The sequence below is a fragment of the Phocoena sinus genome, chromosome 4 (genome assembly GCF_008692025.1).
Source record: "Phocoena sinus isolate mPhoSin1 chromosome 4, mPhoSin1.pri, whole genome shotgun sequence".
Taxonomy (NCBI): Eukaryota; Metazoa; Chordata; class Mammalia; order Artiodactyla; family Phocoenidae; genus Phocoena; species Phocoena sinus.
This window is the reverse complement of record NC_045766.1, coordinates 136,968,446-136,995,042: the sequence shown is the minus strand read 5'-3', so window position 1 is coordinate 136,995,042 and position 26,597 is coordinate 136,968,446. Positions and strand designations below refer to the sequence as shown.

Below are 26,597 nucleotides of genomic sequence, written 5' to 3'. Positions count from 1 at the left end.
AGTCCTGACTTCCACTACGAGCCCGGCAGCTGTGTTCGGGCATGAAGCAAGAGAACGTCTGCCTGCCGGTGGCAAGGGGGGGGGGTGTGCACCCGCGGGAACTGTCCGCGGTGCACCTGGGCAGAGGTGTGGGGTGGATGATGGTGGCGAGGAAGGACCAGAATAGATGGATGGACCTGGTGATGATCACACTGAGTGAAGTAAGTCAGAGAAAGACAAATACCATTTGCCATCACTTCTATGTGGAATCTAAAATATGACACAAGTGAACTTATCTACGAAACAGAAACAGACTCACAGACGTAGAGAACAGACTTCTGGTTGCCAAGGTGGGTGGGGTGGGGGAGGGATGGAGTGGGAGTTTGGGATTAGCAGATGCCAAGTATTATATATACAGGATGGATAAACAACAAGGACCTGCTGTATAGCACAGGGAGCTATATTCAACATCCTGTGATAAACCATAACGGAAAAGAATATGAAAAAGGATATATATATATGCAATAACTGAGTCACTCTGCTGTACAGCAGAAATTAACACTGTAAATCAACTCTACTTCAATAAAATCAATTCTTAAAAGAAGATCAAGAAAAGGGGTTGAGGACTTAGAAGAGCTCCCATTTCAAGTGCAGTGAATGGATGGGAAAGAAGTTGGGGTGCCTGGAAACAGCAGGAAGGAGTCAGTGTCAGGGAGGCTGGGACATCCTGGGGTGGAAGCAGAGGCCCAGCGGTCCCCTGACGAACAGAAGCAGAGCGAGCCGCACCAGCTGCGGTAGCGCCTGTGGCCACAGTCCGGCCGATGGACTGGAAACGGAGGGGCCACGGCAGGCAACAGCCCATGGAAGGGGGAGGGTTTCCAGGTGAGTGCAGGAGGTGTTACCCAAGGGCTGGGCTGCAGTACTTGCCCTTGAGTGATGCTTTCTTCTCTACCGGTTGAGCCAAAGGAGTCACTGTGCTTTACGCAGAACTCTAGTGCCTCAGAATCAGGAACTGGACAGATATTTCACAAACACCAGGGATCACAACGATTAGCAGTAATATCACCAAAGCCATAAACTACACAACCCAGTTTAAAGGCTTTGACTCAAAAAGCTCCTCACTCAAGGATTATAATGGTTGCAAAATAGTGACTTTTCTAACTCCTTCATTACTTCTATGTATTATTATTTTATTTATTTATTTATTTATTTATTTATTTTTCAATACGCGGGCCTCTCACTGTTGTGGCCTCTCCCGTTGCAGAGCACAGGCTCCGGACGCGCAGGCTCAGCGGCCATGGCTCACGGGCCCAGCCACTCCGCGGCATGTGGGATCTTCCCGGACCGTGGCACGTGGGATCTTCCCGGACTGGGGCACGAACCCGTGTCCCCTGCATCGGCAGGCGGACTCTAAACCACTGTGCCACCAGGGAAGCCCCATCTATGTATTACTGATAGTTGGCATTCTACTCAAAGGAGAAGATTTTCCTTCTCCTATGGGTGGGTTTTACTTTTGTTTTTCAGTGTTTCTGAAATTTCCTGTGGGTCTATATTGCTTTAAAAAGACGGGGGAAGGTTCTAAGGAAAGGAATCTATGCATAAAGATAGACATATTGTTCCAATCATGCTCCAGAGTAAGTCCGCATACATCTGTGTACAGTGGGAAGCGAGAGGGTGCCTTGTAAACTGCACGGCCGACTGGTCAAGTCTAATACGAGAACCTTCATCAGGAGATTGTACAGAGTCCTCTAAAGACAGTAACGGAGGGAATCAGATGTGGGAACAAATGCAAATCTAAGATCTGGTTCTGCCCAATGTTTACTATCTCCAGTGAGACCCTCTAAAGGCAGGCGATACTCTTGGGACAGTAACAGCCTGCCAGACTTGCACTTACAGACCTGCAGATCTTTTTGATCCTTCTTGCTCTCCAGGTTGGGAGTTCTTGTGACAAAGTCGTTCAGCATGCTGTTGAGAGACAATCAGCTTCAGACCGAGAACGCGGCAGAAATAAAAACATGTTCCCGAAGAAAAGTACGGTGACGTGAGTGCAGGGACACGGTACCTGAGAAGCAGAAAATAACCAGGGGGAGCGAGATTCAACTGCACGGACTCCTTTAACACACCCAACAGCGAAGGGAAGTTCGCTTGCAAGGCTGTTGCTGGGAGCCTATTTAAAAAAAAAGAAAGAAAGAAAGAAAGAAAAAATATCCAACCCTGAACAGGTCAAAACAAAATGTTACTTATAAGCACATTTTAGATCCGGGTGGTTGGAAAGCACAGGAAGATGGCATACCCGCCTGACCTGTTTGCTCTTTTTTAAATTACAATACACACAAGCTAAATTTTGGTATTCTGCCAAGAACTTGGAGTTTGGAGACCTGCAACCCTGCTGACAGGTCAGATGCCCCTGGTTTCCTCGTCTATAACGTGAAAGCCTGGAACTAGAGGACTGTCTGATCTCTGGGCCTGTCTGGCTCTACCATTCAGCCTCTCTGACGTCGCTGGAAACACAGAGTCAACCATCAGAAGGTCACAGAGGGCAAGGTCAGGCCTCAGGAAAACAAGGACTCGGATTATGGCTACGGAGCGAGGCCGCACAGCACAAACGGCAGAGCTTGGCCGCAGCCAGAGGGCCCCAGGTTCAAGTCCTCGTCCCTGACTTACTGCCTCCTGACTGACCTGGGCAGGGCCTCCTCTGTAAAAGGAGGCCGCAGCTCCTGCAGCTGCTGGGAAGGCTCAGCTATCACTTAGGCACCTGCAACAGGCGCTTGCTAGTGATATAATTCACATTAGTTACCACGAGAAGGGACCAGCTTATCTTTACCTCCTGCAGGAAAGAAGTACAGGGATGCTTGTGGTGAAGGATGAACAGCTGGTCTTGCAACCTCAGGAATAACCATGGAACATGAACTTGTTAACCAGGGAGCTTGCAGCTGGTGGCCAGATGTACTTATTGTGAACCCCCTGAGATACGTGAGAATACTGAGGCTTCCCTGAGAGGGGGCTACACTCCCTTCACCCTCCTTACTGCGGCCGAGAACACCCCACACGATGGAGGGGTCCGGGAGCCGCACCCGGGACCTGCCATAAGATCTGCACGAGGCCCAGCAAAGCGTCCTTTCTACCCATGGAGAAACACCTGGGGGACTCCTATAGCTGAGACCCCTGCATGCGGATATTCAGCATAGTAAACCCACGCAGAAGCCATCCAGCAGAAAACATGGCAAAGCATTGAGGACAGCACCAAAAATAATCCCTTCTCCTTTTTCTAAAAGAGGTCCTTAAAATCCCCCCTCCTTTTTTGGTATCAATTTAATGCAAACTGGTTCTTCTAAAGTTTACCAGGCCTCACGTAAAGCTTTGCTGACGTAAGTATTTAAGCTATGGCACTCAGACTTTAAAATGTCAGATTTGATCTCTGCAGAAAGAAAAAGGAAAATCATCAGGGTATTCCCATGCCTCGAGAGGAAATAAGGACACCATTCAGATACTTTCTGAACTAAGCCTCTCCAGTAATCAAGAAACACAATGCAGGGGGTGGCAGGGAGGGATAAACGAGGAGTTTGGGATTAAAATGTACACACTACTATATATTAAATAGATAAACAGGGACTTCCCTGGTGGTCCAGTGGTAAAGAATCCGCCTTACAATGCAGGGAACGTGGGTTCGATCCCTGGTTAGGGAACTAAGATCGCACATGCCGCAGGGCAACTAAGCCCGAGCGCCGCAACTGCTGAGCTTGCACGTCTCAACTAGAGAGCCTGTGTGCCGCAAACTACGGAACCCATGCACTCTGGAACCCTCGCACCACAACTACAGAACCCACGCGCCCTGGAGCCTGCGAACCACAACTAGAGAGAGAAAACCCGCACACCACAACTAGAGAAAGCCCGCACGCCACAACTAGAGAAAGCCCGCACGCCACAACGAAAGATGCCACGTGCCGCAACTAAGACCTGACACAGCCAAAAATAAATAAAATAAATAAATAAATAATAAGGAACTTCCCTGGTGGCACAGTGTTAAGAATCCTCCTGCCAATGCACAGGACACGGGTTCGAGCCCTGGTCTGGGATGATCCCACATGCCGCGGAGCAACTAAGCCCGTGTGCCACAACTACTGAGCCTGCACTCTAGAGCCTGCGTGCCACAACTACTGAGCCCGCGAGCCACAACTACTGAAGCCCGTGCACCGCAATGAAGAGTAGCCCCCACTCGCCTCAACTAGAGAAAGCCTGCGTGCAGCAACGAAGACCCAAACGCAGGAAAATTAATTAATTAATTTAAAAATAAATAAATCTTAAAAAAATAAACAATAGCACTGGGAACTATATTCAATATCTTATAATAACCTATAGTGGAAAAGTATCTGAAAAAGAATATGTATATATTCCTATATGTATATAGGAACCATTTTGCTGTACACCTGAAACTAACAACATTGTAAATCAATGATACTTCAGTTAAAAGAAAAAATGGAAATACAATCAGAGGAATTATTTATAATCATTGCAATAGCATCTATAATTGAGAAACGTCTTTGAGGGGCTGCATTACCTTTGGATGAAAGCATAGCAAAACTGCAACACAGGGACATCCACGAGGGGCGATTTCTGAAAATTAAAGCAAAGCTAATTACTCCAAGTTGGTAGGAAATAAGGCTAAAAAAGAATTCAAATACAGAAATGAAACAGATTCTATATCCTAACAAAGCAAATGTTTGCAGCTAGAGTCTTTCAAATATAATAATAGAAAGTATCCCCCAAGTGAAACAAAAACAAATGTATCCTATGAGGTCCCAAATCATTAGTGCCCCTCTCATCAGACTCCCAGAGTCATTCCCTTTATGTTTACCTACTTCCCATTCCAGGCTTTTAACAAGTATTTAGGGAAGATATGGCATTATAACTGAACCTCCCCCCAAACACAAAGTTGGTGGCCAAAGTTGGCCCTCGGGAACTGCAGTTGAGAGACAATGCCAAATTTGAATTCTTAGCTCCAGGAATTCCCTCAAACAGCCCAGACAACTTCCCTAAATCCCAAACGGCTGGAACTACTTAGAAATAGGCTTCAAGACACACATTTTTTCCCTTCTTGCTTGTAAAAGGCTATTTGTCGAAGTTATAGAAGTCGAGCCAATTAACGAAACTAACCACAAAATGTAATTTTGCTATTCAAAACGCCAAAAACCACTCAGCCAGACGACATCTAGGTTTTTTTATTTTTTAAGCCCAGGAGTTGCAGGTGTCTGCAGAAATTCCAGTAACATGAAGGAACAAAACCTGAAAGAGCCTGCTCTGTGTGTAAAGCTGTTGCAGGGCCAGCTCCCCCATGGCTGCAGCTGTAACCCCATCCGTGGGGACGGACCCGCAGCGTGGAAGATCAATCTCCTGCCAGCTAGACTTGCTCAGAGATATAAACGCCAATCCACCCAGGACCTGACGCTGCCGCTGCCCGCCTCCGCCACCCTGCTCCCTCTCTTCAGGGTCCATTGCTTTAACATTTACATTCAAGAGTAAAAGGCAACAAGACTACCAGGCATTTGGGAGACTGGGGGCAGACGTCCGACAGATGCCATGAAGTTGCCCGTGTCCATCTTACATCTGACTGTTTAAGCGCGTGGCCAGTTCCATAATCTGGCCTCACAGTGTACATCTGTAGGCTGCCTTATCTTCTTTCCCCACCGAGAATACAGGCTGACCGTAGGCAGGGACAGTGTCAACTATTTAGGACTCCCCACTACGATGCAGACTTGATTTTCAATAAACACGTGGCATGAAGGAAGAGGACCAGAGCCCCGAGTGTAACTGACTGGTTAGAAGCCCCGAGTGGCCTTCCCAGCGTGGACACTTCTGCAGACGGTGCCCCTGTACCACATGCCTTTCAGAGGAAGAGCTTCAAGTGGGGAGTTCTCCTCCAAGGCAGGCATAGCCAAAACTGCTAAAGGTATTCTTGGTCAGCTTTCTCACTCTGGGGTGAGGATGGCTGAACACATCTCTGATTCCAAGGTTTAGCTTTTGTTCACCACCCGTAGTGTTATGACCTTAATATCTAAAAAGAAGATTTCTTTTATTTGCTGTAAAAATTTTTTATTTGGGTAGAATATACTTGACAAAATCTACCATCTTAAACATTTTTAAGTGTACAGGGCATCCAGTATATCCACATTGTTGGGCAACAATGACCACCATTCATGTGCAGAACTTTTTCATCTTCCCAAACTGAAACTCTGTCCCCATTAACACCCATTCCCTCCTCCCCCGCAGTCCCTAGTGACCATCATTCTTCTTTCTGTCTCTATGCAGTTGACTACTCTGGGTCCCTCAGATAAGTGGAATCATATAATACTGTCCTTCTGGACAGTATACTGTCCAGTATAGACAGTATACAATAATACTATTATTCCCCTTCGCATAATGCTGTCAAGGTTCATCCACGGTACAGCATGTGTCAGAATTCCATTCCTTTTTAAGGCTGAATGATAGACAGTCCATTGCATGTACAGACCTCATTTTGTTTATCCATTCATCCATGGACACTTGGGTTGTTTCTACCTTTTGGCTATTGCGATTCATGCTGTTATGAACCCTGGCGTACAAATAACTGTTGGATTAAAACTATTTTTTAGCAAAATCACTTGGTCCACTCCCTTAATTTTCACTTAGGGAATTATTCTTAAATTGTTCCTAACTGTGTAATTTTAAATTACCTAAGAGAAGGCAATTATTTCAAAGTTGGAACAAATCCCTGCTTTCTATCAAATTAATTAAGAACAAAACAGCTCCAACACTTTCAGCGAAGAGGTCTGCTTTGGTAAAACCAAAAATCTCTCAGGCAGGAAACTGTTAAACCACACGGTCTGGTCTGTTGCCAAATCACTGTGCATAAATGAAAAGGTTCCCCCCTCGAAACTGGGCAGAAAACCTGTAAGAGCTTTGTGGTTCAATCACGTCGCCCTTCAAAGGCCACTGCCTTCCCTGCAGCCAGATGAAATCTCTTCTTTCTCAGCACGTCCAGGATGAGTCAAGTCCTCTGACGTGTATTTTGTACCTTTGTAAAAATTATGCAGACTTTTAACTCGCCCGTTGACAAAGATGCTCTCCTTGACCTAGTCAGGCTCCTCTGAACCCTCTTCTTTTTCTTCTCCTTTTTTTTGAATTTTAAATCATATAGTTTTTCTTCCTCCTATAATATTTTTGCTTTCCAACAGTAAAAGAAATGGTACAAGAATCTGGCCCTTGGTCACAAGCAATTTTGGGGAATTCCTCAATATTCTCACTCCAATTTTTTTAACAATCAATGAATGAGGTAATCAATGACAGGGTTAATCATTAGATTCCAGAGCTTCTAATATATCTCCCATTACTCAACAGTCCCTTTCTCTTTCTCTCCCTCCCTCTCCCCGCTCTCTCCTGCCCTCCTGAAAACATTTTACTGAAAATGCAAGAAAAAACTGAGAATTATGTTTCTGAGGAGAGCCCAAATCCTGAGATGCTTATGTCAGACTGTAGAGTCTGTATTTACAATTTCCTAGCCTTTTTCTTTTTTAAATTTATTTATTTATTATTTATTTTTGGCTGCATGGGGTCTTCATTGCATGCGGGCTCTCTCTAGTTGCAGCGAGCAGGGGCTACTCTTCGTTGCGATGCGCGGGCTTCTCATTGCGGTGGCTTCTCTTGTTGCAGAGCATGGGCTTCAGTAGTTGTGGCACACGGGCTCAGTAGTTGTGGCTCGCAGGCTCTAGAGCGCAGGCTCAGTAGTTGTGGTGCGCGGGCTTAGTTGCTCCACGGCATGTGAGATATTCCTGGATCAGGGCTCGAACCCGTGTCCCCTGCATTGGCAGGCGGATTCTTAACCACTGTGCCAACAGGGATGTCCCAACAGGTTCTCAGCAGCTCAAGGCCACGCCCCTAGGGGGATGACCTCAACCCCCTTAAAATGCCTGCCTAAGAAAGAAAGCTCAAGGCTTCCGAAGGAATCTGCTGTGTGTTTAGCCAACTCCTGATAGGTTCCTGACCTCCCTTTCTTTGAGCATTTATTAAGAAAAGCTTACAGTTATAAATCCTCTGTCTCTTGTGAGATGTATATGTATCTCCTACAACCCAGGGATGTCTTTCTCAAGGACCTGGCAGCCATCCCTCTGAAATACCATCATCAAGAAAGATAGGGCCCCTGTTTCCCAGTCTCCAAGGGAGCACAGGAACCTACCTTGTACTTTACAGTCAGCAAACCCCGATGGCCTAATTACATCCACCAACCCCCTTCTTGCTTGTTTGTAACTTTCCTCTCCCCTGACTTTGCTGAAGCCCCTGCTTATTCACCCTCCCCGCTCTTCATTCTCTGCTTAAACTACCCACTCACCTCTGCACAAACTGGAACAGAGCACAACTCCTTTCCCTGCTGCAGGAGTTACTAAATAAAATCAGTCTTTTCCACCTTTAACTAGTGTCTGGCTTTGTTTAACTCTGACGCCCTTTCAGCTGCAAGTTCCTTGAGGCAAGTGATATTTCTTCTTTCTAACAGAGTTATTCGATTTGAACCACTACCGGGCAGAGCACCCTGCAGTGGGATGTAAGGGTGGAAGTCCGTCCTTCACCTCAAGTGGCTTGCACCCCAAAACAGGAGCCCATGAAGCACATTTCATGGATCTCCGCAGAGCCCGGTAAGAACACCTTCGTTTTACAGCCCCCGAATTCCGAGTTGCTGCTGTAACCTCTGTTTCCCTCCCAAACACAGTTTATAAGACGTGGAGTTAGAGAGAGTGCTGCGTTCCTCTGAGGGTCCCCAGGCTCCTGACCTCGTCCCCTAGGACCTGCGGCGGCCTCTTCACCACTTCCTTCACCAGGTGCAGCACCGTGTCGGTCTGCAGGGTGCTCAGCGCACAGATCAGGTCCACGAGGGTCAGCTGGGACGCACTGGCCACCGGGACGATCTGCCGAGAAAAAAATCATTCCTTTAAGGCTCACAGAGAGAAAACAAGAGTAAGAATGATGCACAGAAAGTACTCTATAATACTTGCTCCTGGAAAAAGAGATTTGTTTTAATCTTTTAAAGAAATATTTAAATGAAAACTGGGTAATGGACTCTACTGGTGGGAGTGAAGAGTGAGGTTAGCATTTAATCACTGTAACCTAATCAGTATCTGATACAAATAAGGAATAAAACGTGGAGCTGATGATGGGCAGTCTCTCTGGTATGTTCAAGCTGAGGAAGCACTGTAGAAACAGATACGTTTAACTGGGAGGAAACAGGCTGATATCGAGACAGCCCCCAAAGTATGAGGACAGCAAGAAAAACAGGTAAATCAGGTTCACGCGAGCTGCCTGTGGCAGGCAAGTCCCGGTGAGGGAGGCATGTCGTGTAGGGTGGTGACATGCACTTGCAAGTATCAGGTTTCTCGCCTGGAAGCACCAGCAAGTGCTAAGGTGGGTGGCCTGGGCCACCAGCCTCTCACACCTCCTCAGGGAACAGGGGCCTACGCTGGGCCCTGAGATAGTGTCCAGGTGGGGCAGACCCTCTGAGGGAGGTACCAGGTAGGAACCTGCATGGTCGACAGAGGGGACCAGGGAAGAAGTACGTGCTGGTTTTGCAGAAGCACGTGAACCAAGCTCCTGGAGGACCTCGTGATGGACCAGTCAGTGGAGAAGGAATGGACAAAATGCACACTGAAATCTGGGCGCAGGAATACTATGATTTAAATTTTCTTGACCATCACGAACAAGCATTACTTTAATAAATTAAAAAAGCCGAATGTACATGATGGACGTGTCAGTGTAGGTTCAGCAACTGTGACAAGTGTAACCCCCTGATGGGGGCTGCTGGGGGAAGCAGGGCATGCACGTGCGGGGACAGGGGAATATGGAAACTCCCTGTACCTTCCTCTCATTTTCTTATGAACCTAAAACTGCCTTAAAAAGATAAAGTCTTTAAAAAGATTAGTTTAAAAAAAAAAAAAAAAAAAGCTAACACGGGCTTCCCTGGTGGTGCAGTGGTTGAGAGTCTGCCTGCCGATGCACGGGACACGGGTTCGTGCCCCGGTCCGGGAGGATCCCGCATGCCGCGGAGCGACTGGGCCCGTGAGCCATGGCCGCTAAGCCTGCGCGTCCGGAGCCTGTGCTCCTCAACGGGAGAGGCCACAACAGTGAGAGGCCCGCGTACCACACACACACACACACACACACACACACACACACACAAAGTACATTCTTGTAAGCAGACTATTAGACAGTAGATTAAAAAGGCTAAATAGAAGTACAATCTACTCATTACAGAAAGATGAGAAAAGAGAGGTTGCGGGTGGCCTCTACTCCCTACCCACCCGACACCCCGTCTAGTTGTAACTGGCACAGCTAGAGTACATCATGCATTTAAAACGGTGGAACTGGGCTTCCCTGGTGGCACAGTGGTTAAGAATCTGCCTGCCAATGAGGGGGACACAGGTTCGAGCCCTGGTCTGGGAAGATCCCACATGCCGCAGAGCAACTGAGCCCGTGAGCCACAACTACTGAGCCTGAGCTCTAGAGCCCGTGAGCCACAACTACTGAGCCCACGTGCCACAACTACTGAAGCCCACGCGCCTAGAGCCTGTGCTCCGCAACATGAGAAGCCACAGCAATGAGAAGCCCACACAGGGCAACAAAGAGTAGCCCCTGCTCACTGCAACTAGAGAAAGCCCACGTGCAGCAACGAAGACCCAAAGCAGCCAAAAATAAAGAAAGAAAAGAAAAGATTATAAAAAATAAAAGAATAAAAAATAAATAAAACAGTGGAACCACTGCCCCAGTCTCCCATGTTGGCCTCTGGCGTCACCTTTTTTTTTTTTTTTTTTTGCGATACGTGGCCTCTCCTGTTGCGGAGCACAGGCTCCAGATGCACAGGCCCAGCGGCCATGGCTGACGGGCCCAGCCGCTCCGCGGCATGTGGGATCTTCCCAGACCGGGACACGAACCCGTGTTCCTTGCATCGGCAGGCGGACTCTCAACCACTGCGCCACCAGGGAAGCCCTGGCGTCACCTTTGATCACACATGACCCTCTGGTATTTTGTCAGAGTAAGTTAGTTACTGCTTTCATTTCTGGCTTTACCTTTGTCTTACTGTGGCGTTTCACTTTCTTCCTGCCCCACACCGCTGCAACAGCTGCTGTCAGCTGAACTCCAAGATGGGCTGTCAAGGGGTTTAAGAAATCTAAAATTTTTTGTCGTATGGTCTAAAAAATAGAAAAACGAAGAGTTAGAGCAGAGTAGAATCAGGGCTACGGTGGACTGTGCACTTCACCACCAGCACCTGTAAACCCTGGGAGCCAGGGCGGGCCTTTGTCTCAGCATCACGGGCACCAGGCCGCGGGAGGAGGAACTGGACGAGAGGCACGGTGGGCAGCCCAGGCGGACGGACAGATGGCTAGCGGAGCCGAGCAGGAAGAGACCCTTGGGAGGTGATGAATACCACCTCCGAGCAGCTGTGAGCAGGGCAGGGCTCGAAGGCAGCCATCCAAGCCTTTGCAGATACAGTGAGGAAGGGGGCGGGGGGGTACCCAGCAGTGGAGTCAGCACTGTTCCCAGCCTGAAAGCCCCTAGCCTCACTTGTCTCAACCAGCCCTGGAAGGGCTAATATGCATCAGGAAGGATGTTTTTCAATTTCCAGAAATATGTACCATTTAACTAACTTTGTTATGTAACCAACTAAAAATAAACTCACAGCACAGCCCCGGACGTCACTCAGCACCCTCCCTTTGGCTGCGCCTGAATTTTTCTCCATTCCTGAAACCTCCATGTTCCTTCCTCTATAAATCCTGTGGGTCTCATAGCCTCTAACACCTCCCTACCCAGGCAAATCCTCTCTTCCTGGGTCTCAGCTCAGCCCCTCTGCCTCAGGAAGGCCTCCTCGACCCCCTGACCAGGGGTCACAGCCTGTAAGAGTGCCCCGCATTCTTTGTAGCACTTCTCATCATTATTCTTAAATTGATGGTTAGCGTCTGTATCCGCCAGGCAGACAAGGACTTACTTGCTCTATCTTATCCACTAGTGGATAAGCAGGGCCTGGTACGCAGCAGCAGACATGCCAATGTTTGTGGAATGAATGAATTTACCTTGGGCTTCCTCTGTCCCCACTGCCTTAGTTCAGCATCTCCTTAGATACAACTGGCCATGGGATGGAGACATCCTCTCCCTCCCGCCGCGGTTTCTGCTCCAGAGAAACCACGGGGGCCCCAGCTCAAGGCCTTGGGTCCTTCAGGGAGGGCTTAAGCTAAGTGCTCAATAAATGTTAGCCATCGCCAAAATGAATCCTTTCATCAGCCCAGGAGATAGGCTACTAATAACAGACTCATTTCACAGAGGAGGAAACCGAGGCTCAGGCTGCTTGCCTGAGGATTTTCTGAACCTTTCTAGAGCTTAATTTTTAGGCTTAAATTAAGCAGGTTCCTGTGGCAGCTTGAAATACAGCAGATTTCCCTTGGAGGGTATCTCTGGAGCTGACAGAACATTTTGGAGGCCACCTGTGCAACTGCCTGACTCACTATAGAAAGATCAGAAAACAGAAGTCAGAGGCGGGCTCCATTCCCTACTCACCCTCATCCCAGCATCACTGCTTATCAGATGCACGATTGAGGGCAAAGCACTCACTCTCTCCACACCCCAATGTCCTCATCTGTAATCTGGGAATAATAATAGTACCCACCTTGCAGGTGAGGACTAAATGCGCCAATAAACGAAGAGTGCTTGGAGGATGCCTGGCTTCGTGTTTCCAACTGAGGAAACTACAGCACAGACAGGTTAAGGAACTTGTCCAGGGTCCCACAAAGCACCTGAGCAGGGAGCTGAATCCAGGTGATCTGGCTCCTTGTGTCCTGATCTGTTCTGCTCAGCCCGGGCTGCCAGATGCCAGTGTAAGCTCCGAGGCTGCACCTGGCACCAGGGGTGCTCAGCTAAATGAGACACAGCCAGATAATTCTGAGCCACCAGACACAGCAATCAGAGGCTGAGCTGGGACGCTACCAAGAGAGAGTGAACTGTAACCAAGCAGGATCCTATGGGGGCCTTCCTGGGACAGACCCCTCCCCACCATGTCCTCTGCCTGCCTCTTATTTGTAGAAAAGCTTTAGTCTCCCAGGCCTCCCCTGAGTCACAAGAGCCTGGCTCAGGAATTAATGATTGCAAGGATGTGAACACATGATGACAAACGTAGCAGTGGGGTGAGGAGAACTGATAACAATTTAAACGGTAAATCGGCCATATGGCAGTCACAGAATCTTTAGTTCCTCCCTGAAGTACACAGATAAGTGTCTGAGGCATATTTCTGAGTTGTTTTACAGATGCTAAAACCCCCACCAAATGGAAGAAGCTAACTGCATGATGACCATAAACAGGTAGCCCCCAGACCCGCTGGAGCCTGAGGATTAATGATGTTAACTCCTGGGACACGGCCCTGTTTTCTCATCATCAACCAATCAGAGAACTGTACATGAGCTGTTCACCCACCCTGCAACTCCCCTCCCTCACCTTACCCTTAAAAACTCTTCCCTGAAACCCATCGGGGGAGTTCAGGTTTTTTTGAGCATCAGCTGCCCACACTTCTTGTCTGGTGCCTTAAAATAAACCCCCCACTTTCCTTTAACACGACCTGGTGTCCGTAGATTGCCTTTACTGCGTGCAGGCGAGTGGACCCAAGTTTGGTTCGGTAACAGAACTAGAAATGCTCTGGGTTGTGAGCTTCTGGTTTAATAAAAAACTCAAGGACACCTCAACACTTGTTCAAGGCACCACTGAAAGCAGAACATAAGAGCTAAGCTGTCTTAGTAGAGGTGCTTAAGAGAAACAGGTTGAGGACTTTAGGTACCCTACCTGGAACCCCCAGAGACTTTATGTTTGGCTTAAAAAAAAAAAAGGGCCAAGGGGAAAAAATAAACTGAAAACTACTCACAAAGCTTTTCTTTCCATGGATAGGAAACTTATTCTAATAAACAAACTGGAGATTTCTACTTCCAACTTACTTCTAATGTGGGTTTCTCTGAGCACATTATGTTTGATTATTTATGTATATAACCCTGTACATTTTTATTTTTTGGTGGGACAACACAAGACAGAGGAAATCGTAAACACACAGAGGAAGCTCTCTCACTTTGGTGGTTTTAAAGTAAACGGAAGAAGATCCCTTCGTGGCTCCAAGGAGATCCATGGGTCTCTTCTGAGTCTCCTCCTTTCTGAGAACATTCCAGAGAAGGGCCATGGTATTAACAATTCGAGGAAGCTCTTCCAGAATAGCATTCTTGGCATTTTTCAAATTGGTAGGGTCACTCACAGCAGCGGTCTAAAAACGAAAAATGAACACGTGAGACTCGGCTGCGTCTGCGGTGGCACCATCTCCTTTTCCACGAGGACAGAGCAAGTCCCACGTGTGGCCTGGAAGTAAAACGCCTCCCTGAGCATTTAAACCCATGATTTTCTTTCAAAGAGGGAGACCTGTGCATCTGAGGCTCCTCATTACAAACTCTTCCAATCACTCAACCAAAGCACTAGCTGCGTTCTACAATCTGATCCCAGATACAGTAGAGCAACCAACAGCTAAAACGTCTTCAAACTCCATAAGGCCAAGTAAAAAGTACCCGGAAAAAAGATGACATTCTATCCCATACTGGTGGAGGGCTGAAGTCGCCCACAGAGAGCACCAGCAAGAACAAAACCACGTTTGCACTACTTACATACACACATTTGCACTACTTACATACATACATTTGCACTACTTACATACACACATTTGCACTACTTACATACACACATTTGCACTACTTACATACATACATTTGCACGTATATTTGCATACACTTCATTATTTGCATATGTGTTCATTTGCATTAACGTTTGCGTATATGTTTGCATTACATACATACATTTCTTCTTTGAAACAGACGTAACCCCAATGAAAACAAAACAATATATGAAAACTGTCTCGAACTCAGGAAAAAAATGATTTACCTTTTTGTTTTGGTTGGGTTGTTCCAAAAGACAAAAATGACTAATGGTTGTTAGACCTTCCAAAAGAGTGAGTGGATAATCCGGAGAAATGTTTTCCCTCTTGGAGGTTATGCTTTGGTGAAGAAACGAGAAACTGGTTTTGAGAATCTTTAAGAATGAGGCCATAAAGGTTTTTAATCGTACATATAAACATGGAAACCACAGAGATATCACGATCTTAAAAAACTGGGGCTCTCATAATGAAATACTGTTGCAAAAAGGACAGGCATGATTTGTGCTGTTTTTACATTTATACAGTCGTTTTCGAAAAATGTTTCCAGGTGTTTTAGAATGTCTGTGAAGATCCACATTTTTCTTTCTGTTTTGCAAAACTAATGAAGAGAGACTGACTTGTCCTGTAACACTCATCTAGCCTGGGTAGTCACGTGGAATTGGAAATAAAGGAGCTGAACATTTAGTTCCTGGTTACCCCCTTTGACGATGCCAATTAGGCTTTTGATTAGGTTGAAATTATCCTCCAATTGGCTTCTAGGGGAAATCAGCTGTCTGTGACTAAAGCTGTCATTAAAGAAGCAGTTAACACATCAAAGGGTTCACCGTACCTGATAGAGAGCTTCACCGATTCGCTTTCATACTGCTTGACCAGCTCGTCCAAGTTTTTGCAAATCTGGACGAGGAAGGGGGTCACCGTCCAGCCCAGGGACCTTCCGAAGTACGGCAAGGAGTGCGTGACCAGGCTGACCCAGGCCGGGTGCATGCCGTAGCCGTAGGCCGGCTGCAGGCCCCTCACCACGGCGGACACCAGCAGCCCCTGCGAGGTGAGCCGGTGGGGCTGCACATACTGCAGGGCGCTGATGGCCTCCTGGAAGCTCAGGGCCTGCCGCCACTCCCGGGACAGGTCCGCCTGGTGTTCCGCCTCCTCGTGCACCGGCCCCAGGTGGTGCTCCAGGATGATGAGCGCCTGCAGCAGCTTCAGCAGCTCAATCTGCAAGGGGTGCTCGCTCCAGATCTGGTCCTGGCCCAGGTTGATGAGATTCTCCTCGAACAGGCTGTCCTCCCGCTGGGCTTGGCCCCGCTCCGCCACGGCCAGTCCGTAGCGCTTGTGGCTTGTATACATGGACGCGGACAGCGAGAGCAGCACGAACTCCTGGACCCTGCACCTCTGCAGCAGGCTGTGGATGAACTCCACGTTCTTCCCTTCGGCTGACTTGGCCACCGAGACCAGCTGCGTCATCATTCTGATCAAAACTGCGACGCTCTTGACCTGCACGTCCCGGTTGCCGAGGACGTCTCGGTGGGAGACCTTCAGGTAACAAGGGTAGTAGCTGCGCAGGAAGCTCAGGCACAGGTAGGTGAGGAGCTCGATCAGCAGAGAGTGAGGGCACACGTTGGGAGACTGGGTCTGGAGCTTTCCGTAGAAGCTCTGGCCGACGAGGGCCTCCTGGTGGCGAGCCAGGAGGTTGGAGACGAGGTTGAGGTGCGCGGTGGAGCTGGTGTCCATGCTGGTCCGGGACATGGCCTCGATGAACTCTTTGGGGTTGGTTTTGAGCACGGCTTCTAGCACGGAGAAGGCGTACAGCACTCGCCGGGAGTCATAGGGCCGCAGATAGAGCAGGATGTGCTTAAACAGGGCCTCGATCGCCTCCTGCCTCTCCCGCTGCTGCTTCAGCTGCCGGGCCACGCTCAGGGCCTGGAGCTCCGCGTCGGCCTCCTCGTCGCTGGACAGCGACTCCGAAGCCTGGGTCTTGTCCGAGTCCACGCGCGCCAGGCTCCACTTGACAGTGGACTTGAGGCTGGCCACCGGCTCTGGGGGGCCCTGGGCTGCCGCGGGGAGGGGCGTGCGGCAGAGCTCGCCGCCGCTCAGCTCCTGGGGCTCGTGGGACGGGGAGGAGAAGGGGGACGTGTGCTCGCTCTCCGTGGGGCTCGTGTCCGCGGACTCGGTGCGCTCGCTGTCGTCCGCGGTGTCGCAGGCCGCCCCGTCCAGCAGGTCCGCGCAGCAGGCAAGGTCTTCCTCGCTGGGCTCGCGGCCTGGTGGGCATACCTCGGGCTCCTTCTCCACCTCGGCCCAGATGGCCTCGCGGTCCACGGTTGGGAACTGGCTCAGGGGCGCGCTCTCTTCGCCACCACCCTCCTGAAGCTCGGGTGCGCCCCACGCCTCTTTGAATGAGGTTCGCTTCCTGTTAAACCAATGACGCCAGTCTTCTGAAAATTACAGAACAACAGACGACTTCAGAACAGGAGGGTCAGTTATGACAAGTCGCTTCTAGAGTGATCTTTGTCTTAAAGCCAGGCAGAAAGATCAATATTAGTAAAATTCTCCTGTGGGAGGAGGGACAAGATAAATTCTTTGCGACAACGTGGATGGACCTGGAGGGTATCATGCTTAGTGAAATGTCGGACAGAAAATCACAAATACTGTATGTTACCGCTTATGTGTGGAGTCTAAAAATTCAAACAAGTGAATGAATGTAACAAAGCAGAAACAGACTCAGTCACAGAGAACAAACTAGTGGTTACCAGTGGGGGCAGGGTGGCGGGGGGAGACACGGGTAGGGGATTACGAGGTACAAACTCCTGTGTATACAAGAAATAAGCTACCAGGATATACTGTGCCGCACAGGGCATATACCCAATATGTTATAATAACTATAGATGGAGTGTAACCTTTAAAACCTGTGAACCACTATGTTGTACACATGAAACTTACATCGCATTGTAAGTCAGCTATACCTCAACCAAAAGAATAAAGTGTAAAAATCACAAAATAAAATATAATTCCCCCATGAAACAACAACACTAGAGTCTAGATTACATTGCAGATGGAAGGCAGACAAGCAAAGTGAACAGGCCTTTTAAAACGTTCAAGAAATTGGTTCATTTAGTTACATTGTCATAGGAAATATAAATATCCCGAGTTTAGGGGAAGGGTGATTTAAAAAAAAAAATGCCTATCATTTTCTCCCGGGGGTTTCCTTTCAAAAAAAGGTATTCTACAGAAATGTCAGCAGAAGGTCTTCAAAGCTAAGAGAGTATCACTGAAACGTCTTGAATAAAAACAAACTGGAAAGCAAACAAGACATCCACAGTAAGAGGACTGAAAAAACTCATAGCACAGGCATGCAGAGGGCTACTGTTTGGGTTTTTTTTTTTTTTTTGCGGTACGTGGGCCTCTCACTGTTGTGGCCTCTCCCGTTGCGGAGCACAGGCTCCGGACGCGCAGGCTCAGCGGCCATGGCTCACGGGCCCAGCCGCTCCGCAGCATGCAGGATCCTCCCGGACCGGGGCACGAACCCGTGTCCCCTGCACCGGCAGGCGGACTCTCAACCACTGCGCCACCAGGGAAGCCCTGTTTGGGTTTTTTAAAGATACTTCTACACGTACGATATGGAGCAATGTGTAGAGTATATTAAGTATCGAAGAAAAAAGACTAAGCTGCAGAATCTAGCTGTACAGAATAAGCCCAGTTAGGGGAGAGTGCCTATAATATGCAGCTATGAAAAAGTCTGGAAGGATAGCTACTGAACCATTGACAGTAAGGCGTTCTACCAGCCGGCATCGCGAGGGACTTTCACTTGTGATTTTACTTCCCGATTGAAGATTCCAGTTCTTAAAATAAGCACGCTAGTACCTCTGAGATCAGAAAATACACAACACTTTAAAGTGCTCGGGTCTCTTTAAAAAAAGGAGTGAAAAGCCAGACTTCTTTGGTACTGCCAAGCATTTGTAATAGGCAGCTTTCAGCAGATCTATTCCATGAACACTAGGCCAGCTTAGGAAAGAAGGAAGAATAAGATTTTAGAAACAGAGGAGCTGCCTGGTGTGCACAGCAGTATTTAAAAAGTAGATTTCTACAGGCTCACGGAGGTAGCGTGCAGGGTAAGCAGAACCCTTCTAGTCGTTTCCAGGGAGAGAACGTGGCAGAGAAAATGCATTTTCTCTTACTAGGCAGGTAGCATTAAACGTCAATTAGAGGGGGCAGCAGGAAGTGCCACGAGACTTTTACAACCCAATGAGCCCTGAAGTTAAAACTTTCTCGTTAAAGCAAAGGAATGCTTAAAATCTAGCTTCCCTGAATGAAGAGCAAACTTTTAAGAAGGTGCTTAGTTTATACTTTTTTGCATTTTACTTTCTTATAATTGTGGAGTAATAAAATGCCTCTTCTTTGAGGAGGCACCTAAAGGAAAACAAGAAGTTACAGTTTTAGGCAAGGAACCTTGTAAGGAAAGGAAACCACTTTAGGAATCTTTGCTTATTTAGGTGTTAGGCTGCTTTTCTCTGTAAGATAAGACTGTGACAAACACTGAATATTTACAACCCGGTGATCTAAACAAACTAATCAAAGCTTGTAAAACCATCACTTAGAAAACTGCAGGAAGTCATAAAATACACCTATTGTGGGAAGCAATGTTAGATCATAAACTGCTCTAGGTATTAGTCACTGAAATTTAATGAACTCATCGGTTTTATTTTAGCCCTTCTTTTCTTCTTCCTACCCATACTCTTTTAAATTTATGTTAAAGATGCCTCTGAAAGTTCTCAGAACCCAAAGGTCTATTTCTTCTGCATTTCTGATTATATGTTAACAGCTGGAAAGAGCCTTGGAGAGCAGACAGAAATCACTTACCTTGTTCTTGACAGTTCTGGAGCAGAAGTAATTTTTACAAAGTACAACTGAGTAGGTTACATGCAAATTTCAACATTCTTGATCATTCATACCTGGAGGCAACCTCAACTCTCCTGTCCCAGGTCTGAGAAGTGCTACCCTAGCCAACCCAAACTGAACTTCACGCCAGACCTCAGACTTCTTTCATAAGTGAAGGCTTGGCCTTGGAGACCTTTGGATGGATGGTCTATTTTTCTCTCCTCCTACCTTAGATGCACTTGAATTGCTTTCTCTAGCAAAAGAACCAAGAATCAGCTATATTTATTGGAACATGGGTTACTAACATTTTCCTTTATAATATAAAAAAATCATATTTTTCAGTGAACATGACAAACCCACCACCTAGCATTTCTAAGTGCTGGTTCATCTGATTCTTAAATTTTAAAAGTCCCTACAAAGTACCTTCATACCTTCTGAATGTGGCAAAACCACCAGGGAGGTCTAAGTGCCTTGCTGCTGCACCAGGCAGCTGGGGTCCACCCCTTCCTGCCCCAGGGACAGAGAGCTGGCCTGGCCCGCGCACGGCATGCTCACCCGTTGAGCTCTCCTGCTTGAGGCAGTGAATGGAGGCCCTCTGGGTTTGGGGCTCAAGCAGGAGTAGCAGCACGGGCTCCAGGATGCGGGCCACGTCGCCGAGGGAGAGCGCCCGCACCAGCCAGCCCTGGGCGGTGGCCCCGATGGCGCCGTCTGTGCAGGCCAGGCTGTCGAGCACGACGAACAGGGACCTGTGGGGGGATGTGAACCGTCAGGGCGGCTGGGACGCCCTCGGGGAGCTTCACCTGGCCTGGGCTTCCTGACCCAGGCAGACGAGGACCAGGGACGTTAACCCTGCTCTCAGCTAGAGTCTCTGGGGTGGGGTGGGGGGGAGCTTTTAAAATCCCGATGCCCAGGCCTCACCCCAAATGGAGGGGGGAGGAGGTACCAGAATCAGCTAGCATCTCTCTAAGGCCGTGTATCTGACCCCCGCATCTAGAGCTCCGGAAATAAGGTGTGGGATTTTCAAAAACCAATGTAGAACAGAATGCACCTACGATACAGTTCACGTCTTCAGCATGTGGTTGAGGACATCACAGGTGCACACACCCAGAGTGGCTGCCACCCGAGTCAAGATCTAGCCCATCTTCATCTCCCTACCAAGCCCCCTTGGGGGGCACGTTCTACCAGCTCCTCAGGTGAGTCTGAGGCACGTGGGGCTTTCTCCTCCCTCCAAGGCCAAATTAAGCAAACTCCTCCCAGGTATTCACACCCGTCTGGCCGGAATTCACTTAGGGGATCACAGGAATCGTTCGCTCTGCATCAAGAACATGGGGTCAGGTTTTCCACTGCACACATCTCCCTCTCCCCAGCCCGACACACTGACCCGGCACCTCTGCAGAGTGTCCCTGTGCTTTTAAGGGTAAGTTATAAAAAAGTACCCCCTCACCTGTCAAAGGAGCGATTGTGAGATGTCACTCGACTGCCTTGGATCTCTCTCGTCAGGTGCCAGATGACGGAAAATCGAAACAGAGCTTCCAGTCTCGTTCCCTTGAATAGGAAAGAAGTGGGAGTGAGGAACCTGATTTCTTAGCAGAACACTGTTCTCAGTGGCAGTAAACCCCATTTAAACAACAAACAAGAGCTCAGCAGAAAGGCAGCAACCCAGGCAGAGATGCTGGAGTCTCATCAGTGCCTGGTGTCGGATGGCGCCTGGAGCAGGGAGGATCCCGGTCCTTGCCTTCCTTGCTCCCACTAACACAGGTGTGCTTTCCGGGAAGTGCATATTCCAGACTCAGCGTCAGCCCGAGTCTGGGGTCACACCTAGGCCTGTGGCTGAAGGAAAACACAGAGCACAGCCTTCTCATGGCCTTTGGCAGTGCCAGGCTGAATGGCTTAGAGAACAGGACATGACAGCAAAGCAGAGCCAGGGCTTCCAAGGCGACACATTCTCTATGACTGCCTACTTCACTGAGAACTCTAGAAGCCCTGCAGGCATCATGGGAGCCTGGGCAGATTTCCCTGGTGAGCCTTAATATGACACAGGGGGATAGCTCGTGCTTCTGGAGGCCTTCCAGTCCTGAAATTATTAATGTATTAAAATGTTACTAATGTGGACTTCCCTGGTGGCGCAGTGGTTAAGAATCCGCCTGCCAGTGCAGGGGACAGGGGTTCGATCCCTGGTCTGGGAAGATCCCACATGCCGCAGAGCAACTAAGCGCATGCTCCACAGCTACTGAGCCTGCACTCTAGAGCCCGCGTGCCACAACTACTGAGCCTGCGTGCCTAGAGCCCGTGCTCTGCAACAAGAGAAGCATGGGTGAGAGGCCCATGGGTGAGAGGCCCATGTACCGGGGCGAGGAGTGGCCCCTGCTCGCCACAACTAGAGAAAGACTGCGTGCAGCAGCGAAGACCCAACACAGGCAAAAAAAAAAAAAAATGTTACTAGTGCCATAGGCCTGCCCGTTAATCAGGATGTCCACTGAGCCCAGAAAGACTCCGACCAGATATAGGTAAGTCTGCCTGGGCTCACGGTGTCAGGACCGATGTCAGATGGAGGTTGTCGGCTGCAAAGACTCACCTTGTCAGGGTCCAGGAGAGCATGACAGATGATGTCCTCGCAGATGTTGGCTGTTGGGGCCAGGCAGTGCAGGCGGTAGAACAACTCCACACACGTGATGTGATGCTCCTGGGTCTCCTTGTTCAGCTGATTCCAAAGCACGTGAGCCACCCTCTGGACGGAGGGGAGACAGTGTGAACACAGGCAGCTCCCGCCCATTTCCTCCTTGTGGCAGCCCAGTCCCGGCCCCCAGGTACTGGCTTCTGCCTACATTTGCTATGGGAGAATCCTCAATACACAAAGAACCACCACCACCACCACCAAGCAGAACAAAGCGAAGCAAACCCAAACCACATTACAGACCCCTCAGGAGTCATCCGGGCAAGGGCAACGTTATAGGTTAAACTCGGATGTCTGAGACTAGCTCAGGACACTGCAGCTCTTGCCCAGACCTTCACTTGCAGAGGGGAATCATCTGGAAGCAAGAACCTATCAGCTGAGGCATCCTTTCAACAAGCATACACCAAGGCTCCCTACATGCCAGCACTGGGGTTCCAGAGACGGACCCTCTAGGAAGTTTGGTGGATTTGCGGTGGTCGCTATCCTGAGATAGACACCACAGGACCTTACCACCTAGGGTTGGCTCAAACTGGCGTTCAGCTTTCATTCCCCAAACTTGTTTGTTCCCATTTCTGTGCACAACGCTGTGGCAGATGCCCTGGCTCACCTTCAGGGCACAAATTGTATCCCAAATAGAGTCCTTCATCTCCCCAGCCCTGAACTCAGCGCTTTAAACATATGAGGTCTGCAAGTGGCTGCAGCCCCTCCCCAAGCCCCAGGGAGCACGGCGGGTGCCTGACCCAACCACAGTGAGACTCAAAAGGAGGGCTGGTGGCCACTTCCGGGAGCGGAATTTCTGAAGGCATTCTTCCAGGTCGTGGAAAAAGATGATGTCTCACAGATTATAACTTTTTATAATGTACATCTTAGATCAGAGAACTTCTTTTGACTCATTTATTTCTCTTGAACAAAACTGTCCTCTCTGCACAGATCAAATTAACTACTGACTGGTTTGACCCACCAACCATTATTTATTTTTTTATCTAAGGGACCATGATTTCCAATTAACAAGTTACACGTAAACTTCTGATACAAAACTTTCGACTAAGAGTCCCCTTACGTGCAGTCCCTACAGCAAATTTATGAGTAAGATTGCTCCACCTGGAAGGTTTAAAGTTTTTTTTGGAGGGTTTCTGAGACTTGATACTGATCACAAAAACACACCTGCTCCTTCATCTGTCTTAGCCTTCTCAATCCCTAAGTTCTGGACGTTTTATTAGTGGTTGGCAATCTGCCTTACAACCTAGAGAGGGCAGGGTATTCTTGGGATATCTGACCTTATCCTCATTTGCACCGTGTGCAGAAGGAAAGCTGGTAGGTGAGCCATTCCATGGGAATGAGAAAAAGGCTAGAGGATGTGGAACCAGCCCAACACCTGGAATCCAAGAACCTGGGGCACACCCTGGCTACTTGTGCAGGTTGCATTTCCACTTCTAATTCCAGCATCTCAATGTGGGCAGGTACCAGCCGCACCCAGCTCTTGAGAACCTGATAATATATAACCGTATGCTCCGGTGCTTGGCAAGTAGTAGATACTCAGGTATGTACTAAATCTGAGTCAAAATAAAAATCCAGGCTTTGGAAAGAACTCATAAAAGTACACTTCACACCGAACAAGAGGAAAGTATCGAGTGCTACCATTTTTACTCTATTAATAGCTTTCCAAGGCGTCATGGACTCAATTCTTTCTCCTCTGTGCCTGCGAGGTAATTATGTCAAGGTTTGTGATGTACGCAGGACCAGGGAAGATCTGCCCAGTCACTGTGCTTACGGTTGGCACTGTTCCTGGTTCCAAGTTCTACAGATTCAAGATCTCTACTGTGACTCAAGTTTGGTAAGAAGGAGACGGAGAATGAGGGGCAGAAGCTGAAGATCAAATCAAATCCAGGATCTGCCAGGACCCAACATCGTAAATGGGGCTCGACTGCACAGACTGTGGACCCTCTACCAGCAAAACCACCATTGTAAGGTCGGATCTTAACAAACGGCACCGCGAAACAGAGGAAAGCTTCAAGTGAGCTTTATTAGGGAGCGCTCCGGGCGAGGTTCACTGGGTCCGAGAGAAAGAGGGCCAGAGAAGTCGCACCCGGGCGAGGGGTGGGCAAGACTTTATAGGGGAAGAAGGGAAAGGGTGTGGTGAATCTGGAGGGCGCAGGGTATTCCTTATTTGGTGGTCTTTTTGGGTATCCTGGGGGACCGTTAGTCCCGCCCCTCGAAAGGCGGGAAGGCTGGGCTGGGTTCAAAGTCCCCAGGTCAGTTCCTGGAACTGGGTGGTCCGGAATGTCTCCAGGGCAGTTTCTGGAACTGGGTGGTCCGGAGAATTTCGGTCTGATGCAACCTGTGAATCTGATTGTGTTCCCCTGCCTTGGGCCTGTTGGCCTTACAACCATAACCAGTGAAAATTATTTAAAAAAAAACTAAACAGCCAGCCATTTAGAGCTGCTGGAAATTACCCGACGGAAATTATCAAGAGATGAAGAAACACTGAAGAAAGTCTACGAAAATTCCAGTACAAGTAGCAATAGTCTCTGCCACTTGAACCATGACCCCTATCCACCTCTCAATCAAGCTTGGCTTGGCAGGGTGTGGCCAAGAAGATGGGCACCCCCTCCTTCCAGCTCCCAGTCGAAGGCTTCTGCATCTCCCTGGGAGGAACGGGCCAGCATTTTACTCCTCTGCCCCAACTCTTCCATGGAGGCTCTATCCACAGCAGGCTGAGAATACTGGGGTCCAGATCATTCTTGCTCCAGTTTGCTTGTAAGGGAAAAGTTACAGCTAGGAGAGGAAAAGAGGCACACTCAGAAGACCAGAGGCTAGCACCCTTACCCAGAACCCTGTAGGGATATCCCACCAAGAAAAACAGACAACTGTCCCAGTCGCAGCCCTTCCTGTGCAATAGCATTCAGAGAATTTGCCCGGCGGGAGAGTTGCATAGCTCTCTATAAGGGAAATGAGTCTATTTGGAACAGAGCACAGGTTTATGTTCAAGTCTAGGAGTGCTTTCAAAAACAACAGAGATTTTGGTGGTAAGCAGTTAAGAGGAGGCTGGTAGCTCCAGGACAGCAACAAGCTAAACCACAGGCCTGCTCATTTACCAGAAATAACCAGGGAAACAGAGAGCTAGGAAAAATCCTCCTGTGTCAAAACAAATCTCAAAGACTGGCCTCAAAAAACTACCTGAGAGAGGGGTGTAAATTTCATTGGCTCAGACTGTGGAGTAATTTATGCCCCAGGGCATTGTTGAAAACAATAGAGCAATCAGCCAGTGATTAGTGGAGCTTAACATCTGGGTGTGATACCAACAGAGATTAACAGAGACCAGACAGTCAATGAGAATAGAAAGCAGAGGGTCAAGGAGAATCTTGCTAAGATCACTATCATCTCAGACTGGCTGCACATTCCTAAGGCTGAACCCTCCAAGGAGCAGCGCCTAAGGCCTCACACTGCAGGGAAAACAGACATCACTACAACAGTCAAGTCACTAAACAAACAAAGAAGACAACAAGTCACTGGTGGGGTGGGAGGGAGGTGCCAGAGTACAACTTTACAACAATATATTACCTAAAACGTCCAGTCTTCAATAAAGACTATAAGACATGCAAAGATACAAGGAAACGCGACCCATACGTTTGGAAGAGGAATACAGCTATTCAAGAGAGATGTTTCTATATCTCACTGGAATTTAGTATGAATGTGAAGTCAATTCTGATAAGATGTATATGGTAACCTTAGAGTAACCACTAAAAAAGAGTAACTCCCAAAATATATTGAAAAAGTCATCAAGGAAATTAAAATATTACACTGGAAAATATTCACTTAATGAAAAAGAAAGTAGTAAAAGGGAAATAGGTGGAAAAAAGATATGACATATAGAAAATAAGGAATATAATAAAAACCATTGAAATGTGTGCTTTAAATGAATGAATTATACGTAAATGATGCTTTTTTTGGTTTTGTTTTGTTTTTTAAAAAAAGGAAAGAAAGCTGAGACGTGACCTCAATTACATGACTTGCTTGATAGAGCTCATCTCCAATAGGTGAAAAGCCAGCCCATTTCGAAAGCCTTTCAGAGGACGGGCTGTCAAGACCTGAAAGGACAGTTTAATTCCAGTACTTCATCCCCACATACAACATCTAAAATGTCTCTTCCTTAGCATCTCCGAATTTGCAGGGCATCTGCTGTCCTGACCACCTGCAGGGGAAATGTGTTCCATCTACAGGCCCCAGTGAGTGGGCTGGTCCCTGTCTATACCACATGACCACTTCCCCCTGGCCTGCGTCACTGCTGTGGTCGACTGGACGGCAGAAGGCACCTGACCCAAGGGTGCCCCG

At 48.3% G+C, this 26,597-nt stretch overlaps 1 protein-coding gene across 8 annotated transcripts in view; it reads right to left on the bottom strand.

Moving 5' to 3' along the window:
* The window catches only part of DOP1B (DOP1 leucine zipper like protein B), a 110,755-nt gene that overhangs the window by 23,214 nt on the left and 60,944 nt on the right, over window positions 1-26,597 (bottom strand). For 7 of the 8 annotated variants that reach the window (XR_004349670.1, XR_004349671.1, XM_032630347.1 and 4 more), the window contains 11 exons: window positions 22,167-22,319; window positions 21,036-21,136; window positions 20,147-20,337; window positions 15,552-17,151; window positions 14,950-15,061; window positions 14,096-14,284; window positions 11,064-11,186; window positions 8,778-8,912; window positions 4,538-4,593; window positions 2,042-2,146; window positions 1,878-1,944 (listed from right to left, as the gene is read on the bottom strand). Coding sequence is in view for 6 of the 8 variants with exons in the window: in XM_032630347.1 (XP_032486238.1) it covers window positions 1,878-1,944; window positions 2,042-2,146; window positions 4,538-4,593; window positions 8,778-8,912; window positions 11,064-11,186; window positions 14,096-14,284; window positions 14,950-15,061; window positions 15,552-17,151; window positions 20,147-20,337; window positions 21,036-21,136; window positions 22,167-22,319 (2,832 nt within the window). In the remaining 2 variants the exon portion in view is untranslated. The remainder of the gene's footprint in view (window positions 1-1,877; window positions 1,945-2,041; window positions 2,147-4,537; window positions 4,594-8,777; window positions 8,913-11,063; window positions 11,187-14,095; window positions 14,285-14,949; window positions 15,062-15,551; window positions 17,152-20,146; window positions 20,338-21,035; window positions 21,137-22,166; window positions 22,320-26,597) is intronic. The other variant, XM_032630348.1, reaches the window with a different exon arrangement.